Raw genomic sequence first — 20,994 nt, forward strand, 5'->3', positions numbered from 1 at the left:
GGTCAACTAGTGTGTTTATTAAAGAGGTCATGAACTGCCTTTTTTTATTATTTTGTAATGTTCTCTGAGTTCCACTTATGTTATCAATATTTTTACATAAAAAAATCTTCATTTCGAGGTAAAATGCTATTTTTTGTCTTGTTTTTAAACCCCCTCATCAGAACGCTCTGACTGAATAGGCGTGGCGGATTGAAGACTAGGAAGTAAACAACCATTGTTATGATTGGCGAACAGTTGTGTTGTGCGCATTATGTTTGACACCCTACATCCCTCACAGATGGACACATACATACTCAGTACATATCAAACAATCTGTAATAACAGACAAAACAAATGTGACAATGTAATAAAAACAGTTACCCACACTTTCGTGTTGCGACATACTGTCAGATCCAAGATATAGTTGGCTTAACATCATCTTTTAGTTTCAATCTTTCTGAAAATCCTGCATCAAATTGCACCTTGTTTGTAAACAAATCTGCAGTAAAATGAAGTGAATAAAGGACTGAGTTCTTACTGACGTGGTCTGGCACTTAAAAATAAAGTTCTTCAAATAAAGTTTATTGTTTGGTTTCTCCGTAGACCTGCATTTGCCACTCTAGTCATTTACCTACTACATACGCAAATTGGTGGGCGGGGACACTCAGGCAGTGATGTAGAAGCAGGCGTTGATCTTCTACTGTGGAGGCGGTGTTTAGCCACACTATTACATCATAAAGTGGCACATTCCACAACCTGTCATTTTGGCAGAATAACTTCAATATAAGCTGTTTTTAAACTAAGGAGAAAGTTTTGAGTTCTGAAATACAGAATATTTTTTATAGCACAATGACGTCTTATATATCAATAGATCAAGGGAATTTTGATTTCTCAGTTCATGACCCCTTTAAGATTTTTTAGCTTTCAGATTGTAAGGGTTTGAAAATGTGTGTGAATTTAAAGCTGTAACTAGCTATCAAAGCACTTATTTATGTAACAGATTCACTTGTTTAAATGACGAAATACATAGTTAAGTATACTCTACCATTAAAAGGTCTGGAACGAGTAAGATTTTTGAAAGTTTTTAAAATAATTATCTTATGGTCTCCACTATTTTTAAGTAGCCACTACAACTCCAGGCTTCAGTGTCACATGATCCTTCAGAAATCATGCTGATATGCAGATTTGCTGCTCAGTATTTCTTATTATCATTGTTGAAAACAGTTGTTCTGATTAATACTACTACTACTTTTTCAGAATTATTTGGTGAAGAGAAACTTTAAAAGAACACACTTATTTGAAATGGAAATCTATTGTAACATAAACAAAAATAATACATACTGTATGTATATTTATAAACATAAACAACATAAAAGTATCTTCTGTTTTACTGGCTTCCTGAAGAAAAAATTCATTCAGTTAATGTAATATTCAAAACTACTTTTGCACCTAGTCCAACTCTGGATTCCATTAAAATACATGACAAGAGCAACTGGACCACACACAAGACTAACAAAAGCCCAATCTAGTGCAAGAGGGGAAACTGTACCTTAGGATGCCTACTGTATGTCACATGTTACTGCCAAGTGAAATCAAGACAGCGCTCCCTACCCCGTGTCAACCTCAACCTCCCCAGACCTGCATGACATCATGCAAGCCAATGAGAGCTTTGCCTCACCTCAAATCAGGGTCCCAGTCAGGATGGACGTTTAGCATCCTGTTGAATAAAATTCCTGATGGTGAACTCAAACATTGGTAAACTCTGGGACAAATTTCAGGAATGATTTGCAACAAGCACCCTTACGTCATGCTCGAGCGATACATTTACAACATTAAGAATTTAGAACATGTAAATTCACAGATGAATTGACAGTAGAGAGAGAGTCAGAGAAGGAGAAGTGTTTTGTAAAGGATCAGATAAACATCACCGGGCTGACAGCAGTTTGAATAAATGATGGAAGGTGCAGCTGATCAGAAATCAGCTAATGGAGAGATCCTGGCCCCAGGGGAAGGACACTTCCCAGACTTCCCCCAGACCAGACGAGAAACAGAAAGAGTGCTATTAGCATTAAGAGATTGTGACACTTAATGGTATTAACCTTACAACTGAGATGTTTGACTGATTTGCATAAAGCAAACAGACAGTGATTAACAGTCATGACAGGTTTTAAATTAAAAAATTTAATTAAATAAAAAAAAATGTATTGTAAATGAAACTTGTGGATGAATACTCCTACACAGTAGACAGTGTTGTTTACAGTACAGATATGTTAAATTGGATCTATTTTTTTTTTTTTATCAACTATTCAAACTACAAGTTATATATGTCCAAATGTATTTTTCTCTTCAGACTGCAGCTGCGGGTTCAGTGTAAGCTTGGTCATTGATTATGTTTTTAATGAGGCCAGTATTTAAATCTGAACACAGGGAGACAACATTACAAAAGAAATGAAAGGGAATATGTAAAGTTCGGTGCTGCAGGTACCACAACTAAGCAAGCAATAAAGACTTTAGAAAAGACTGGTTGAAATGTAACTTCAAGAGCTGGACCAATACCAGGGAGAACTTCATAAATTCAGAGTCTCGTCGGGTGTGTGCAATAGAGTAAGCAGTGCTGAGAACACATCTATCAGAATCTATCAACCAATGAAAAATAGACTGGGCAGTTTCCAGGTTTTTTTCCCTGTTAATACCACAAAAATCTAATTCAGATTTTATGTGTACACTGTAGGGAACGCATAGGGTGGAGTCAGGGAAAATACCCCACGGGGTAAAATGCTCCCCAACAGTTTTTCCCAAAATAGAAACAAGATAAAATCAAGATAAATTTCTACTCTAACTATGGCCTACGCTGACAAGAGTGAGAGGTTTTTACAATGGAGATACCACTGGTGATGTACCGTAGAAAAATCGTATTTCGCAGTAGATTATCAAATTTTCAGCATTTAGAAAAAAAAGTGTTTTAAAGTTATAAAGCACTAAACAGTGTCATAAGTGTTTGACTGTACAATTAATTTTTCCACTTGTATCGCTTAGAACTAAAAAACAAAATCTAAAACTATTCCAACATCCTTTATACATCAGCAAATAACAGCGATGGTGCCACCCAGGTCGTGCTACCCACTGAGAACATAATGAGAAGTGTATTTCTCTGATGGAGGAGATGGTTGGAGCTCCAAAGCCTCAAGCTAAATCTGCTTTGCCACATCCAGTAATGCAAACAGCTAGCTTGCTGATCATCTAATGATGACTATAACCAATTTAAACACCATTTACAGACACATTTAAAGTCACATAAAAATAAATTAATTAAAGTTATTTCAATTTAGGTTACACAACAATGCAGAAGGACTCAATTAGGGTAATATAATACGGCTGCAGTTTAATTGGACGGCAGGATGCTCAAACTCGTTTTTTTAAACCTGTGACTGTATTCACAGATGTCTCTCCGTGATGTCTTAATCACAGGGCAAAACTCGTGCTAAAATAGGAAACTCACCATCTGGGCTGGATAAACAATTACATGTTGAGTTTTTTTTTTTTTTTTTTTTACTCAAGATGGTCTCCCAAGTAAGCAAGGATTATTGATATTTCTTTCTATTAAATTGACATATACCTAACAAATAAAAATTCACACTTTGTTCATCATCCAAATAAAAATGTAGCAATTTCTTTCCTCAAAAACATTTAGACTTCTTTAAAATGTTTATAAAACATTGTAAAAGTAATCCACATGAATCGAGTAATCCAAGTTTAACACAATCACTTAACTCGAACATAATCATTTAAGGCTATATAACACTAAAATGCACATACATAAAACACATCAAATATGGTCAACCAAAGCTCAGAAGTGCTTGCTTTTGATGCATGAAAACCAATGACGATTGTTTTTGTATAGCATTCATTGTGTACACATTTCTTTAACTGCAAAACTACCACAGAAAATAGCTAAATCCTCTATTATATATATGCTTTATATTCAAGCAACATTCATTTTTTATAACTAGCTTAAAACATATCCGCCTTTGAGTCCAGGTCAAGTCCCAGGTGGTGTGCTAGCATTAACATAGAGTAATATTCCAACTATTATGAAACAAATCATTGTGAGGTCATAGCAGGTTTGACATTAAACAAGCTTAAATTGAAGGATGATTTTACATGTCAGCTGTGCAACGGCTTAATCTCCTTAGAGATAAACCCCTAAAACATTTTACAAATATATATTTATTTATTTTTTAAAAGAAGAGATGAGTACAATATCTAAGCAAACATGGTAAAATAATAGATAAATATCAATAAAAAATGTCAAATAAATTTCCTGACCAATTCACCATACCCAGCATCTTGTCTGTCTTTTGGTAACCTGTGTGTATAGACACGGCCACCTGTGAATCTTTCTTGGGTCTGGTCAGGGGACCGTCTCTTGTGGACAGATTACAGCACAAGAACTGATTGTGTTAATCAGAGCCTTTAAAGCCTGTCTGCTAAACCTGTCTGCTCTCTGTGCCCCGAGCTACAGCCGCTGACAGGGGCACATAAATTATGCTGCACCGTCACCAGAAGGACAGGAAGGATGGGATGGTACAGCTATTACGAAAAGGTGGGTCCACCTGACTAATTTATTGGTCCCGAGTGGGTCATAATTGTACAGATGCTCTATTATGCCAAAACGTTTCAAGATTCCTCTAAGGGTTTGTTTTTTTCATGCACTCTTGCAGGTCTAAAAAGCAGAAAGTGATCTCTGCTAACCCGTTTTTTTTTTTTTTTTTTAAGCATGACAAGTCCAAAAAACAGAAAAGAAGAAAACAAATGACAGTCTACAATCAGATGACCAAAATTAAATTAAGCCTATATAATCATAATGACTATTTTCATATGAAGCCATTCTTCTGGTGCCACACATACAGTGACTACAAAAAAAGATGATCGACCAACACTTTCCACCAAAAATTCTCTTAACACGACAATCTTCAATAGTCCTCAAGGCTTGAATGGTATATTGGCACAAACTGGCAACTACTTCCACATAATTTGCCCCTTAGGCACAACAAAAGCCTTTTCAATAAGCTCAATTTGGTGTTGATGGCGAGGATCCAGGGCCACTGTACCGCAGCAGGGGGCAGGAGTGGTGGCAGATGGAGATACAACTGCAGAGGTATAGTATTAAGAAATAAAGGGGGAAGGGGTGCAGTGCACACCCGGCCAGGCCTCAAAGGAGATGACAGAGGAAGTGCTATTTACATGCACACGCTCTTTAGAAGGCACTGCAAATTGTGTCTAAAAAGAATCAGTCCTGTACAAAGCCTTAGCTTTAATAGTGTTTTTGAAACAGCAAATTAGAGTCAACATTTTTTTTTTTTTTATACAAAGTGCTATGTACGTACACTGAATGCATCACAGACAAGTCTAGTGCAAGTCTACACCTACTATATTCAGTAGCTTAAAATTGCTGCTATGTCTTAAACAAATAAACTTTATACAGCTCACCAAAAGGGATTTATTCTTACTGAGTCATGCTTAAGACTTCTTGAGCCATGGATATTTTGGTTTACTGCACAATGTTTCCAAAAGGGCTCCAAAACCGCCATGCTGTGATTTTTGGATAAAAAAAAACAAGAATGGCATTTGCAAATTTAGACAGCTATGGTGCTTAAACTCCACAATGAACAAAAATAAAACAACAGATTGGCCTCACAAGACCAATTAAGCCCACAAACTGAACAAAGAGTTGGATTGGGGTGAATCCATCTGGGTTTGTGTCCAGATGCACACTACAACCTAATAATCATGTAAAAAAACTGGTTACAAAGAATAAATCCTGTCTGTATCCATGTACAAAAACTGTATAACAGACACGCTTTAATAAATAAGGCGGTCCCGAGAATAAGCAAGCCTTCCTAAAGTCCAGGCCACAGTGAAAGGGATTAATATGGCCTTGTGGGATTGCTGGTGTACTCATATAGCCCCACTCCTGCTCAAGTTTGGATCAACTAGCAATCCGGTTTGAACTGAAATAACTCCTGCACGTGTGAGAGGACGATACATAATTCATCACATCAACCTGTAGCATGACGAAAGCACTTCCTGAGCACATACGGTCAATCCTGTGACTGATTAGTCATAATAAGAGATTACAACGGTGCAAGTGGGTGCCTTAGAACAGATTATTATTGATAATAAACAAGCAAACATATTGATATATGGATCCTCCTTAAGAAGAGATGTACCCATGAAAGGTCTGATGAACAAAATAGGTGTGGCAGAGAACAGGAAGACAAAAATCAATTTTATTGTTTTGTTCTTCCTGTCTAGTACACCCAACAGAGCAAAAAGGAAAAGCTATGATTTCAGCTGCCATCAACATCTCAGCACCAAGATATTGCCTGAGGAAGTCAAAGTCACAGTGAGAAGAATAGTGTGAAATCTAAACCAGAGGTACTTTAAATCTAAGAGCTATGGGGCGACTAGGAGGCATGGCTAGGAATCTCGGGTCAGGGTTAAAGAGACTGAGATCCTCAGGACAGGAATGTATCTGGAAAAGGAATCCGGTGTTGGATGTGAGACACTCTTTTGAGAGACACTTTAAAAGTAGGAATTCCTTTTTTGAAGCAGGTCAGCTGTTGTTCCAGGCGACATCATCACTGCATCGATCCCTTTTTTAGGTTGCTCCTCTGAAGTGGACTTTGTGGGTATTTTTAACGTAGCTGACACTGAGCTGGAAATGTATTTGTGGTTATGTTAATGAATGGACACATGTGCTGTTTGAGGAATGAACTACATTCCTCAAATCAGTATGCGAATGAGAAATATAAACATTCCTGCACACTATGGATGGGCATGAGTGCCCATGTAACTGCTTAATAATTTTCTGACTCCACGAACAATTTCATTTCTATATGCAAAAACATGTCAAAAAGGGGCCTCGTTTTTTATTTTGTGTTTAGTTATGGCATCATTTCCAGCTGTATCTTAGGATCCAGTTTGCCCAGTTTCCTTCACCATTATCCACTTTATCTCACTCCAGTGAAGAGGGTGTTCATACAGGATTTCTAAAACATAGTCTATGCAAACCTCCATTATTTAAAAACAAAAAAATAGCAATGTTTTGATCAATTTAAGGTAACCCTGAATGTTGGTTAAAGGGTTAGTTCAACCAAAAAGTTCAAACATGAATTACTCTGAAGTCATCCTACTGTAGGTGTATATGACTTTCTTCTTTCAGACGAATCCAGTTGGAGTTTCAAGCTAACTGATGTCTCTCAGCAGGTGTTGCACTCCATCAGTCCAATTGATGTTTAATAAAAAGTTTATCCATTAAGAAAAAGCTTTTTAATAAAATTATCTTGGACTGATAGAGTGCAACACCCGCTGAGTGGCATTAAACAGCCTGAAAGATCAAAGACAGTTTTTAAAATAACTCTGACTGGATTCATATGAAAGAAGAAAGTCATATACACCTAGGATGACTTCAAGGTTAGTAATTTATGGCCTAATTTTCATTTTTGGGTGAACTAACCATTTAATTGACCAAAACATTGCTTCCAAAATTTCATAATGAGGCAAGTTTGATTAATGTCCAGGATGTATCATTTTTCATTTTCATTGTATAGGTTTTAATTTTTCAATCCAATACACCTCTGAATTATTCAAGTACAAGGCAGTGTATTTTTACACACATAGCAGAATTCAAACTTGAAAATATCCAGCTGAAATGGTTTTTAATCAAATAGTTTTCAAGGGCTGAAATCATTGACTGAAACATTTAGCACTTCTCCAGTTACACATTTTGACTGTGCCACCATTTATTTCATGCTCATAACATGGTTATGCTCCAACAGGTAAACATGACAGCAGTTCACTGCCAAAAAATGAAAAAAAAAAAAAATGCAAGAGTAGCTGGGGTAGTTCAGCTGAAATATCCATAACACTTTAAACATAAAAGTTACATTTCTAATGTTTCTAATTTATGTTTCTAAAACACCATATATATACACTGTTCCAGGGGAACACAGGATTAACTTTCACTTTAAAGCCTTGACGAGACTATCGTGGGTGGGAGTGCTGAGTGGAACGGGAAGCCCATGCTTCATAAATCTCTCCATGTGGACGAACCCACTAGTCTGTCTGGGAACAACCAAACTTAGTCATAAGGATCAGTAGGCATGGACAGGTACGCTCAAGCAGAATGATCTAAATGACGCACTCTGAGTGTTTAATAGTCTAGTGACTCAGCAGCTGGCAGAGGAAGGATGAGGGCTTGTCTGAAGGAGGACACCGCTTGGAGGGGAAGCTAGGGATTTGGCAATATCATTATGCCTGGTCCCAAACGTGGATTCAGATGGAAAGGAAGGCAATGCTTTGACATATCAGTGAAACATAACAGCGGAAATATAGCTTAACCCTGAATTACAAATCATACAAGTAAGGTGAAGAATCTTAAGGCCAGAGCTCAGAAAAAAATCCATCCTGATTATCAGACACATTGTTTAAATAATTCCAAACCAACTCATGCCTTAATAATTCTGATGTAGATCTGAGTAAAAATGCTTTCAATGTTTCAGATTAATTAAAGCCACACTGGCCGTTGCATTGGCCAATGAATGGGAACTTCCTCCTGACAGCAGACCACGTCTATAAATAATCATGGAATGTTTGCGTTGCTACTTCTAAGCCTCATCATTCCGGCTGCATCCATGCATGTGGATCCAAGCTTTTAATCTTAGATGTGTCTCAGACCCTTTCTGTCCTCCATCCCAGACAGATGTTTAATTACTCTTCCCATTAAGGCCTGCTGTTGTCCTCCAATGCTCTGCTATGAAAGCCCGACTTTGTGACTTCATATCTCACAATACAACATACAGAGTATGTTACTCTGTGTGATAAAGTAAAAGGGTTGTGTGGAAAACAGCTGCCTATGTACAGCTGAGGTAAAAAGAACTGTTCTTTAATTAGACCACCAAAGTTAAGAGAGAATAACACATGTAGTGCAAAAATTAACTGGTTAAACCTGACTTCAACCAGGGTGTGGGGGCTTTAAATTTATTTATTTTGTCTACCAACTCTATGCCTACTCTATGGTGGTCTGAAATATTGGAAGGGGGTTTATACGGCTATCCAAATGCTATATAAGTATCTATTTAATACTGCTGCCATGGGTCAGTGCGGTGTGTGTGAGGTCTGAGCTTTCATTGCCAGCAGGTTTGTTCTCATGCTGACACAGAGACTGAAGAGCAAAGCAGACAGAGGGAGGCATGAAACACATCCTGGGGGTCTCTACTAGGCCATTTATGATCATTTTACTCTGGATCAAGATGGTATTTTGTTCACTGCTTCTCAGCAAGCGCTAGTGATCTTCAAAGGCAGTGATTTGGTGTTAAATAACCTTTGAACTGGTAATTAATGTGAGTGGGACTCCCCATTTTTTTCTCACCTGAAGTGACAGAGGGTCCTAACAGATTTAACACATAATAATGAAACACAGCAAGTACTGTTTACATTTCATAAACCATGTTTTTATAGTCACCTAACTCAGCAAAAAAAAGGACTGTACAGCAACAACAATTGACACAATTTATATATTTTTCATTATATATATACATACATACACACACACATATATATATATATAATGTTTTGATTCAAGACAGTATAATTTGGCAAAGTGATCAAAACTTGATGTAAGCTCAGCAGCATCCTTTGAAAGGCAGAACCATCACAAAGGAAACAGGGAGAGAGGGTTCCAGTGAAGTGTTCAAGTTTTCCACCCACCTCAACAAAGAAGGTATCCATCTGTATTAAGGTCCTGTCCGGTGTTTGGTGCTCAGGGTACCACTGACTGTAGAGATGCTCTTCATTCACGCGGTTAACAAACAGCTGAAGTTCCCATCGCACCTTCCATACAGTAATTCCTCTGAATAAGCTTAAAGCTCTCTTAAGACACTCTTGACAAACTGCCTGGGAAGCCGCTACGAGGGCTGGATTGTGTCTCTTGTGTGTATTAGAAGAAGCTCGCGTTTATCCCAGCGGCGGTCCGGCTCGTCTCGCGCAGCGTGCGCTTCTGTATCTTTGTGAAGAGAAAACACAAGAGGCCACCGGCTCATTTGGGTATGACTGCTGGAGGCGGGGCTTGGCAGCGACACCCCGCCCACTAGACACACCCGTGTGAGAGCGCTAGAGCTGCATATAACAGCATGAGACTCCGAGCTTGTACAGAGTTCCTAACATATAAAATAAAGTGGTCTGGCACCAAGATCTTCTTTATTATTTGATCAGTACTGAAATGCTTTGTATAGACTAATTGTAGAAACAAAAAGGCGATTATATATAGATACGTAGATAGATAGAGAGACAGATAGATAGATAGAGAAACAGATAGATAGATAGATAGATAGATAGATAGATAGATAGATAGATAGATAGATAGATAGATAGATAGATAGATAGATAGATAGTTAGATGTTATATTATATTATGCATGCATTCATATAAAAATAGCATATCAAGATTATAGGCTATTCAATTTGCAAACAGCAGAGAACACTATAACAATAACACTAAAATATATACATTTGTTTCTTTTTTTAATTTTAAGGCAGAATAGAGATTTTGCAATTGTCCTCAGAAATTGTCCTAACTTATTTAGACATATATAATAATATCAATACTTTTAGGGTGAGAATTCAGCATTGCTCGGGACACAACAAATTGTGGATTTTCTGAGCATTCCAATAGAGAGAAGAAGAAAAAATATCCAGGGAATTCTATTTTGGGAAAAACCTGGAATGGCTTTGACCCACTTAGTGCCTGGATTACCACTGTCCTCTTTGGAAAGTCACCCAAATTTAAACTTCCTACAAATTTAAAGATACATATCGGCCATCATTTTAAAACATTTAAATATAAATATTAACATATGCCAATTAACAAATAGCTATAACATATGCAAAAAGGTATTTATGTGTAAAATAATAATAATATCAAATCAATATTTGGGAATGGTTATGAATAATATGTTACAATGAATATATTCAGGGTCCACACCCTGACATTCTATCAGTATCGGTAATGAGAGCCACTATCTCAGCTTGTTTGACCCTTACAGCGGGGTTAATTATATTCAAGTGAGCTCCTCTGAATCTCTATTAGGAGCTCCTCTCAAGTCACAGACTGAGGGAGGTCTGTCTGTATGAATGTGTTACAGCTGCTCTTGCTGTAGGCACTGTGCTATGTGACCTCTCTCATTTAGGTTAGCTTTCTATCAGCTGGGGCTGCAAGGACAGAGAAAGGCCAGAGCAATCATCAGTTTTTCATCAGTCATTTGCTGTGCTCTTTACTCTGGGAGTTTTGGACATGGCATTAATGTTTTAAAATGACTTGGATCCCCAAACTAGAAGTCTGAATTCAGAAGTACTTTGATAGGCCCAAATTTAACTGCAGCTCTACTTGAAAATGTATGTCCTATAAACTTTTTAAGACATAAAATTAGATTTGGTAAGATAAGAATCAATAGAAATGGAGTCAAGTGGTTCTTCTGGGGATAAAATAATGTCCTCTCCCAAACTCCATTCTATCTGATCCATGGCTTTATATTCAAAGTGCTCTGTCATAAAAGCACTCCGTAGGACTGGGGAGGACATTAATCTCTGGTTGAGTGGTCTGCGAAAGATGTAGAAGCCTAAAAGATTCAGTTCAGTCGTGAGTTTTAAAGTGAATACAATTTATATAGCAGGCTTAATAAGATTTTTTTTGTAAACAACGGTGACATCCAACGTCTTTATGTACTTATAAAACGAAAGAGTGAAAATTGTAGACATTTAATTGATGTTTCTTGTTTAATAACTTGCCAGACAGGAAGTAGTTACTGCTTCTGATCAAAGTCAATTCAGAATATTTAGCTCTGTCTGTGACAGACTTGCCTGCATAAGCAAATAAAGAGATGCTTTATATTAAAAAGAGCTAAATACAAGAGTTGACTCTCAAAATAGGTGCCTGTCTAGTAAATTGTGCATTTATCAGTTAGACTTTTTCAGCTGGAAGATTAGTTATTATAGACCATTGGTTTGTATTTTTGCCATTTTAAAGTTAAAATATCTTGATGGATTTGTTTATTACAAACATGCAGCTTTTTCTTCACAAGATGTTAACTGATGAACTGGAGCCTTGTTGTGGACTATTGTTATTATGTTTTTATCAGCTGTTTGGACTTTCATTCTGATGGCACCCATTCACTGCAGAGGATCCACTGGCAAGCAAGTGAAGTAATGCTACATTTCCCCAAATCTGGTGAAGAAATAAACTCATTTATATCTTGGATGCCCTGAGGGTGAATAAAATGTTGGGTGAATTACTCATTTAATAAGAGCTCAGTCACAGTCATGTGTAAACTACAGAGAACATGATCTGTTTCAAGTCTTGAGCTGTTTTTCATTGCATTCTGTTGTATTTCTGATCCAGGTTTAACCAAACATGCTCTTATGCTTTAATCCCAGTCAAACTGATTACTTGAGTATGCAGTGAAGCTCATTACCTAGGTTTATATCTAGCTCTGTTCAGACAATCAGACTTTATTCTATGCAGATTTCAGATCTCTCTAACATCAGTGCAAACGCTGCTATAAACAGCCTTCGACTTTGTGTTTGCTTTAGACTGAGGCATGTGACTGGTATGAGAACGGCATCAGGTGCCGGTGACAGATCCCAGAAGAAGGAGATCTGTTAAATGACAGTTTCATGCTAAGCTGCTGATTAGTGCGATTCTGTTGTATTGCTTATGCTAATTTACCCCTGGAAATAATTTCTATATAAATTATATATATATTAAAAAAAGTGCTGTTTCTTTATGTAGTATTTCATATTACAAATAAAAAGAAAATCTGAATGATCAGTTTCAACTCAAGTGGGTTATTATGACACTGTCAGTATTCAAGGATGCTGTACATTGTTTGATTGGATGGGTTGGTGTTGTGTTAAAGTGGTGCACCAGCCCCCATCTATTTCAGCAAACACAAAAGAAAGTAGATTTGTAATTAGTCTCACTCCATTTCATAATTTAACCTGGTTCAGCTGTGTGGTGCGCATGCTGAGATGCATTATAGAAAATTTCAGGTCACCAAAGATAAAGTCTTGTGCAATACCTGAGGTCAGACAAAGAGCTCAGACAAAGGCAGGCAGTGGGGTGGCTGCTACTGGCTAATCAGAGCGGCCCATGAGGAAATGGGGGAGGGGAACAGACAGAGACAACCTGGCAGTGTTTCTGTAGCCCCGCCCCCCATAGCCCTCTGGAGAATATCTTCATTAGCCAGCACCAATTCTATGTGATACATGCAGTCATTTTATCATTTCATATACAGATTTCAGAAAAGCATGTTAAAGTGAGAGTGTGTCAATAAAATGTGTACATAAATTTTTTGCATCATGTTGTATTGCTCTTGTGAAAATGATACTTTGGACCCACCTCTGATTTTTGAATTTGAAATTAAAACATAAAAAATGCTGGATGAGACAGTAATGATTTTTTTTCTTTCAATCCAACTGAAAGTGACATTGATGACAATTTTCTGTTTAAAACACTTTTGGAAAATTTAGCCAAAGTGTTTTATACAAACAACATTTTTATTAACACACAATTATTTAATTATAATATATATGTATATATTATATATAAGTAATACTTGCATATTGATTAAAAAAACTATTTTTTTCTAAATAAATAAAAACCAACACATTTTTAATACATATTTGGTATTATTACTGTTTCATTCTTTATTATTACGATTGTCAGGTTTCAGATTCAGCACATTAAAGAAGTGACACAGAATTTGTTTCTAACAGTTTCATGCATCTAACTTTATTATAATAATCAGTAGAAAATATAAACTTTTAATAAATATGTTCCAGATAATATTTTAATAATTTTCTTTAGCACAATGACAATATAAATATCAGTTATTTATTTATTTATTTTTGAATGTTGCCTTTATAATATCACACTTTATATTTTTATAACATGGTTGGTCAGTTGGTCTTGACTCTTTATAAATAAAAAATATATATATATTTTAGTAAGGTCATCATATTTAGGGCTCTGGGCAAATGTTTGAAAACCCTGGCCTAGGACACAAAATAAGCAAGGATTGCAACTGAGATGCCCTCAAAAAGAAGAAAAAAAAGAGTATGGTGCATGACGCTCCTGATCTAACATACCATCTCTGTGAGAAAAACAGAACAAAGCCACTACCAGTGGAGCTGTCAGAAGATCCCCTACAGGGCCTGAATAGCCCTTCTGTGTCAGTAGACAACAGTGTGTCTTCTCTCTGACACACACACACACACACACACACACACACACACCGTATTCAAAGTCAGCATAATTAGTGCAGAGTAAATGTCAGCCATCAAAATAGTAAAATGCTTATAGTCTCTTGTAGGGCTTTTGCCACATTCACAGTTTGCGCTCTGATTTTACATCAGCTGTTCTGCTCTGGCATACCATGCATACAAATACCAGTTCTGCAGTCAATTCTGTCTGTCTGAGAGCTTGTTTGGCACACAGTCTGTCTGTCTGAGAGTTTGTTTCAGTCCCCTGACCCTGAGTCAGTTTACTTGCTGCCAAAATTGTAGACATAGCATCTGCAAACACAGACATGTATTATGCTCTGCTTTTGACAGTGATCTCTTGTGGATTAATGGCAGTCTTTGTAACAATCTAACACTCAATCAGGCCCGAGGCAAGATCAATTAACCCTTGGCTGAAAGCATCAGATCTCAGTTAATGGGGCGAAAAAGGGTCATATATGATGGAGAGCAAGTTAGATAAAGAGTCTTTCTAATGACTCTCAGTTGTAGTGCAATCACTGCATTATCACATGATCAGGCTTGTGGTGATTATATAAAAACAGAATGGCACTAATGCCTTGATGCAGCAGCACATGTATTGAGCTAATGTCACAACAAATGAAACGTCAGATAAGTGCATGCACTGTCGCCTCGAACATAAAATCATATTAGAGAGGACACACAACCCCTTTTTCGATCAACAGTACTGTAATGACTGTCTTGGGGCGATTATTCTGAACACCATGCTTGTGTACTATTTTATTATTTTGACTTGTGTCTACTACTGACATAAATTACACACTTGATGTCTCAAAAAATTTGAATTCCTTAAAACTCATTTTACATGTTTTCCCATCAGTTTTGGTAGAAAAAAAATATATTTAAGCCATTTTAACAATACAACCTTGGCAGCTATAGCTCTCCTGTGTGTCCTGCAGTGCCTCACACTCCAGTCCAGTAGGTGGTGGAAATGTGCTATTCTTCTTCTGGTGTTTTAGTTGCATTTCACAAACCAATGTAAGGACTTGCTCTTTCAAATTTTATGTCCTTACTTCCTTTCCTTCCTTCCTTTTATGTCCTTTCTTATGAAAGCAGGTTTTCGCCATCTACCCTCAACCAAATATTCATTAAAACACCAAATTTCTGTGCACCACAAAAGAAGAAAGTCTGAATGGCAGATTTTCACAATGCACTAGACATCACAATTCAAAAACAGTAATCTAAATGATCTCACTCATACTTTCTGCTCTAAGTCATCATCTATTTACTGGGCAAGACACTTACAGGACACTAATGCTAAGTGCATGAACTCATTTAATTGAGCCCTCTAAATTGATGGATCTAAATTGTGTAGATCTTCAGCGTTACAACATGTTAGAAGAACATTGCATTTTGTGTTGTGCTACCTAATAGGTGACATAAAAGTTATGAATTTCAGTTAATATTTGTGCTTACTAAAAAAATAGTGAGCCAAGTAAGCACTACTTACTTCATTTTAGACTAATTATGATACAGAACTGCATTAATTCATGGTGTAGCAGGCAACCCAGAATGCATTGCAACAAACTCCATGAAGGTGGTTGAATTGTTAGAAATGTCAGTTATACGTTTTAAGTATTTCACAGTACTAAAGTTTTGCTGTAAATGAATTAAAAAGTTGAAAATGGTTCAAAAACACTACAATGTCAGACTATTTTTTTTCTTTTCTTTTTTTTTCTTTTCTTTTTTTTTGACATTTGTTGGACTGTTGTCAATGTACAGTGTCCAAATCAGTCACTTGTGAGGTTGCCTGATGATTAGGATGCTGCCTTAGAAGACAACTGCCCTATACTGTATGTGTGTGGTAGGAAACAAGACCACTCACAAGGTTTTGGGACAGAGCTGCTATATACTTAATAATATAATCAGGGTGGAAGGCCAAAGAGGAGTTTGGAAGGGGGCAGGTTTGTGTTGGTTTAACCATCATCCTGCAGTGCATGAGAAACTTACAAAGGCGTGGAATGCAGAAGATCGTGGGGGGCAACAGAGGGGGGCTTTAAATGACCTCACAGTTAACTGTGCTGGAAGATAAGGAGAAATCCTGCTGTGGACCAAGCAGTTCCAGAACAGGCCTGAAAAGTTCAACATATTTTGAGTTCTGCTCATTTATGAATGTGAGGGAACTTGGGTTCAGTAGTCTTGCAAAGCCATCACTAATGTTTGCTGTAACATGATGCTCACTGCAGCCATCTCACATCAACATACACTATAAAAAGAGGCACATCGACCACACAAAGCACTTCAATGTTCCATAAATGCACACAGACAAAAATCTCATTTATTTTCATTTTAAAGCCCATCATAATAGTATTACAAAGCAAGCTGATCTTACTTTCTATATCCTAAATCTAAAAGTTATCGACCTTTTGACAGTTTGGAAGAGTATACTATTACTGTTCGCTCAAGATAGCACCGAACAGAAATATGTTCTAAGATCGTTTTGCTAATGTTCCCATTAAGTTATAATAACATTATGTCTGAATATTCTCTGAACGTTCAAAACATTAAGTTTTAAGTTTCTTGGTTATTCTAACGTTAATGGGAATTTCCACTTCATTATTTTACAAACATTATGGGAACATTACTTTTGAATGTTCTCAGAACATTCTGAAACTAATAGTAACATTAAAAAAACACACATTAAATGAGTTTCGAACCAAAACATTCCAGAATAAAAATAAAAACATTCCATAGAGTGTATTAATTAAGTTTTTGTGCTATTGTTTTGAGAACATTATTAAAGGCAAAAAAAATAAAAATCTAATTTTGAGAGAACCGTGCCAGATTTTCCTGTTATTTGGGATAAAGTTTTGTTCCGCTCTATAATAGTTTGTTTCTACAGTTACAGAATGATTGAAGAAGAAAAAAACTCTTCTCCAGAAGCCTCTGGGGGGACTCATTGTGAAATATAGTAACATACCATTCCCCATTCTTCAAAACAAGCAAACAGTGAGACACAAACATTTTCAACATGCACAACTTATGACTCATTATGGGAATCTACTGAGCAAGATATCAGGGTTAAACATGAATCCCCCCAATGTTTATGAGTAGACACAGGAAAGATGACCTTAAATAGTCAATGGGAGGAATTTAGAGACATTCTTCAATGTGGTAATACCGTGCAACATGATCCATGGCACATGCGGTGTGTAAAACTGATGCCACATGGAGAAGATATATGTGCTGTGATTCATCAGGCCCTATTAACTTTGGTCACTAAAATGGCAAAAATGTTCACTGTTGAGAAATCTGGAGGAGTTTATCTGGTCAGGCGGTTGATGATTTTGAGATTCCCAAGACTGCTGGGGGTCACTGACATGATTCTCTCAGGGAGTCAGGAGGATGACAAAAATATTTTTGTAAAGAACATAATCAGAATAGAATAATTCATCAGAGCTGTCATTTCACAAGCTCTGACTCAAGCAAATCCTCATATAAAAAGAGGCCTTTTCCCGGAAAAGCCCTGGAAATGCAGCTGTGACACACATTATAAATAGTGAGCAATTAAAGGAGTGCTTCGTGTTCATGTATGGAAACAAACTAAACAAAATAAACAAGAATCAACAAAGAAAAAACATGAATTTAAAATACTATGGGCCTTCAGTGACAGGTTCACGCATTGTATTGATTTGTTTCAAAAATAGACAAAAGTGAGGTTTAAAAAATACAAAAGACCATAGTTCAGTTATTTACACAATAATAAAATTTCAAACCCAGCATTAATTGTATTAATCCAAAGCCATTCTAATTAGGATTACCATGTACCCCTTTAGACGATATGTATTTCTGTATCCTGACAGAGAGAGGACCTGACTCACAGCCAAATCATCTCAAAAGGCTGACTCATTTATGCTTTACTTATTAAACAAACACTGCTTAGTCAAAAAAGAGCCATAATGACACACAGAGAATGTGATCTCAGTCTGTCCCAATCTGTCATTTGTACTAATAGTATTAATAAATAATAGGTTTATTTAGATGCAAGTGAAAGGAGGTGAGTGCGGGTTTGTTTAATTAGTGCCTGAGGGATGCTTTCCCTACAGAGAGCCAGTAGTCCCCTGAAGAGAGAACTTCAAAACTGAGATTCATTTTACCAAACTAAATGCTGCAAATGTGGCAACAACAAAGTTAAGAAATAGATTATTGTTAATTTAGAAAATGTGTGTAATAAGTGTCATTATTATGCTGCTAATGCAATCGCTGTTTGTTATTTGATATTACATTAATGCAAATTCATAATTACAAATGTGCAATAACACATATTTAAATACATTACATACAAGTTTCAATAAAAAATACATTAATTTTAGTATTATTTAAAAAACAATAGAAGTAATCATGAAACTTAAGTGGGTCAAAATGCACTCCAAACATCATCTCATGTATTTTAATATAAATTTAAACTACAATAAATGTTCATTTAATTACAGTTAACATGCAAATAAGTGCCTGAAAGCAATGCATTCAGTTCACACTTTTTTACGTTTTCTGTAATAAGTACTAAAAGTGTGCTAAAGTGTACTTCTTTTTCACAAGGCAGAATAATCTGAATAAGCGAAGACATGCCGATTATTTTATGTCACACAGAATTACCTTCATTTGCAGTTATAAATACATGTTTGGTTAAAGTAGATATCCAGAATAATGTCTTTACACAAACCCAAATTCTGATTAATAGACATAATGACAGCTGTCTTCAGAGTTTAAGAATCTGGAATATTTGTTTAATCTGATAATGGCAGTCAGGTATGTATTTACTGTGCATTTACATTTATGTAATTGGAACATGACTGTATTCTGGTTAATATTGGAATATTCCTATGTAGTGAGTACAATTCATGCATGTACATCTACTCAGTTTAGATTAGGCCTATGTATACAATCAATCAGTAACTATTTAAACTAAGTGACGAACATCTTAACACTTGAAAACATAAATGTTCCCCGTTCAGACTGAGTGTGTGTGTGTTTGTGTGCGTTAAGATAACACAGGAGGTATGTGTGTTTGCTTACTCAGCTCATCAGGATAATGACTGCATTACTGCCTAACAGCATTATGCTTGGTTTTCAAAAGAATGCCTTTAAAAGCCAAAACGACTTGCTCTTCTCACACATGGGGTCGTTTAGTCTCCAGTACACACTTTATGGGAACATGGGAGCAATCCGTAAAGCTATTTTAAATGACAGCATCTGCCTTCCGCTTTAAGTACAAACTCTATGCATTGTCTTTGAATTCTCCCACATTCTGTGCAGCGTGTCTCTTTATGGTGTTCAGCAGATGGTGTCAAACAATGGCTGTGGTGTGGTGTATGTGTCAACACCATTAGATCAGCCACTGTTTATTTGGGTGTCTGGGCCAGCAGTAAACATTCACAATCATGCAGCACAAGTGAAAATTGGTGACAAGTCACTTCACCAGCCCACCTGCTCCCATTAAAGCGGCAGAAGGAAATACACATTTATGTGGTGTTGACAAATATTGGTATCAATTATAAAATTCTCTTTATATTGAAATGAGTAGGCTAAATCTTATTTATGCTGCATTTGTATGTATATAATCTATGGAAGCCATTTTTCCATTCACTAGATAAGTCACTCTAGTGATAGTTACATTGATAACGTGCTAACACCAGCATAAATTAACATTAGTATTTCATTTGAGATAGATTTCACAGAACATAAATGTGGGATTGCTGACTATAGTTAGTTCAGACTCACTTACAGCAGGCTCTCATTAGAGGGCGCTAAAGAGCACATGAATGAATGCAACATTAGTCTTCTATCGTGTAGTGTAGCGCCTCTTAGTGTCTGAGGCCAACCATTGAAGCTCTGCTCATAAGACATTTAACTATACACAATCAAAAGTGTACATCCAAGGTAATTTAATATCTAAGAAGCTTATTCCTGAGTTGCATTTATTATTTGTAAAAAAAAAAAAAAAAAAAAAAAACACACACAAAAAAACACACTAATCTGGTTGTCAACCTTTTTTATAGGATATGCCCTCTTTTGTGAAGCACATTTATGAAGGCCTGTTTTTTTCTGGCGTACTATGACAATTATACTTGATTCCAAACTTTTTTATTAACAGAAGAAGACACTGTTTACATAATAAAACATTTAATAATTAATTAATTTTGTGATTTCAGGAGTTTCAAGACTCTAATTATGGATGTTCCTTAATAAACAAGAAAGATCTTGAGGAGAAACAGAAAAAAACTTTTTAGTTTTTTGGTCCCCTTAGTTTGCTGAGGACCCCAGTGGGCCCATCCTGGTGGGTGAGAACCAAACTAAACCGACTTTAAATTGTAATAGTTTTAACTTTTAATTAGACCTTTCATCCGGGCAAACTTACATACATGATACAACAAAACTTAAAGCTATCCCAGCTGAAAAAAGAAGAAGAAGAAGAAGAAGAAGAAGAAGAAGAAGAAGAAGAAGAAGAAGAAGAAGAAGAAGAAGAAGAAGAAGAAGAAGAAAAACAGACTAAACCAGAATGAACTGCTGGTCTGAGCTTGTGTCAGACCAAGTCTAGTCAGGCTGGTCTGTTTTTGGCACAACAGAAAAACTGTATGACTTTTAGGAAAAGCCAGCAAAAGCAATATGATTTTACATTTATTTAAATCTTCCACCAAGT

General features: G+C 36.4%; 1 protein-coding gene across 1 annotated transcript in view; it reads right to left on the bottom strand.

The window, feature by feature from the left end:
* Positions 1-10,043, bottom strand: part of myo10l3 (myosin X, like 3) — a 65,823-nt gene extending 55,780 nt beyond the window's left edge. The window contains exon 1 of the mRNA XM_026272186.1: positions 9,751-10,043. Coding sequence (XP_026127971.1) covers positions 9,751-9,771 — 21 coding nt within the window. The 5' untranslated portion in view covers positions 9,772-10,043. The remainder of the gene's footprint in view (positions 1-9,750) is intronic.
* Between the last annotated feature and the right edge of the window lie 10,951 nt (positions 10,044-20,994).

This window comes from Carassius auratus, chromosome 9 (genome assembly GCF_003368295.1).
Source record: "Carassius auratus strain Wakin chromosome 9, ASM336829v1, whole genome shotgun sequence".
Taxonomy (NCBI): domain Eukaryota; kingdom Metazoa; phylum Chordata; class Actinopteri; order Cypriniformes; family Cyprinidae; genus Carassius; species Carassius auratus.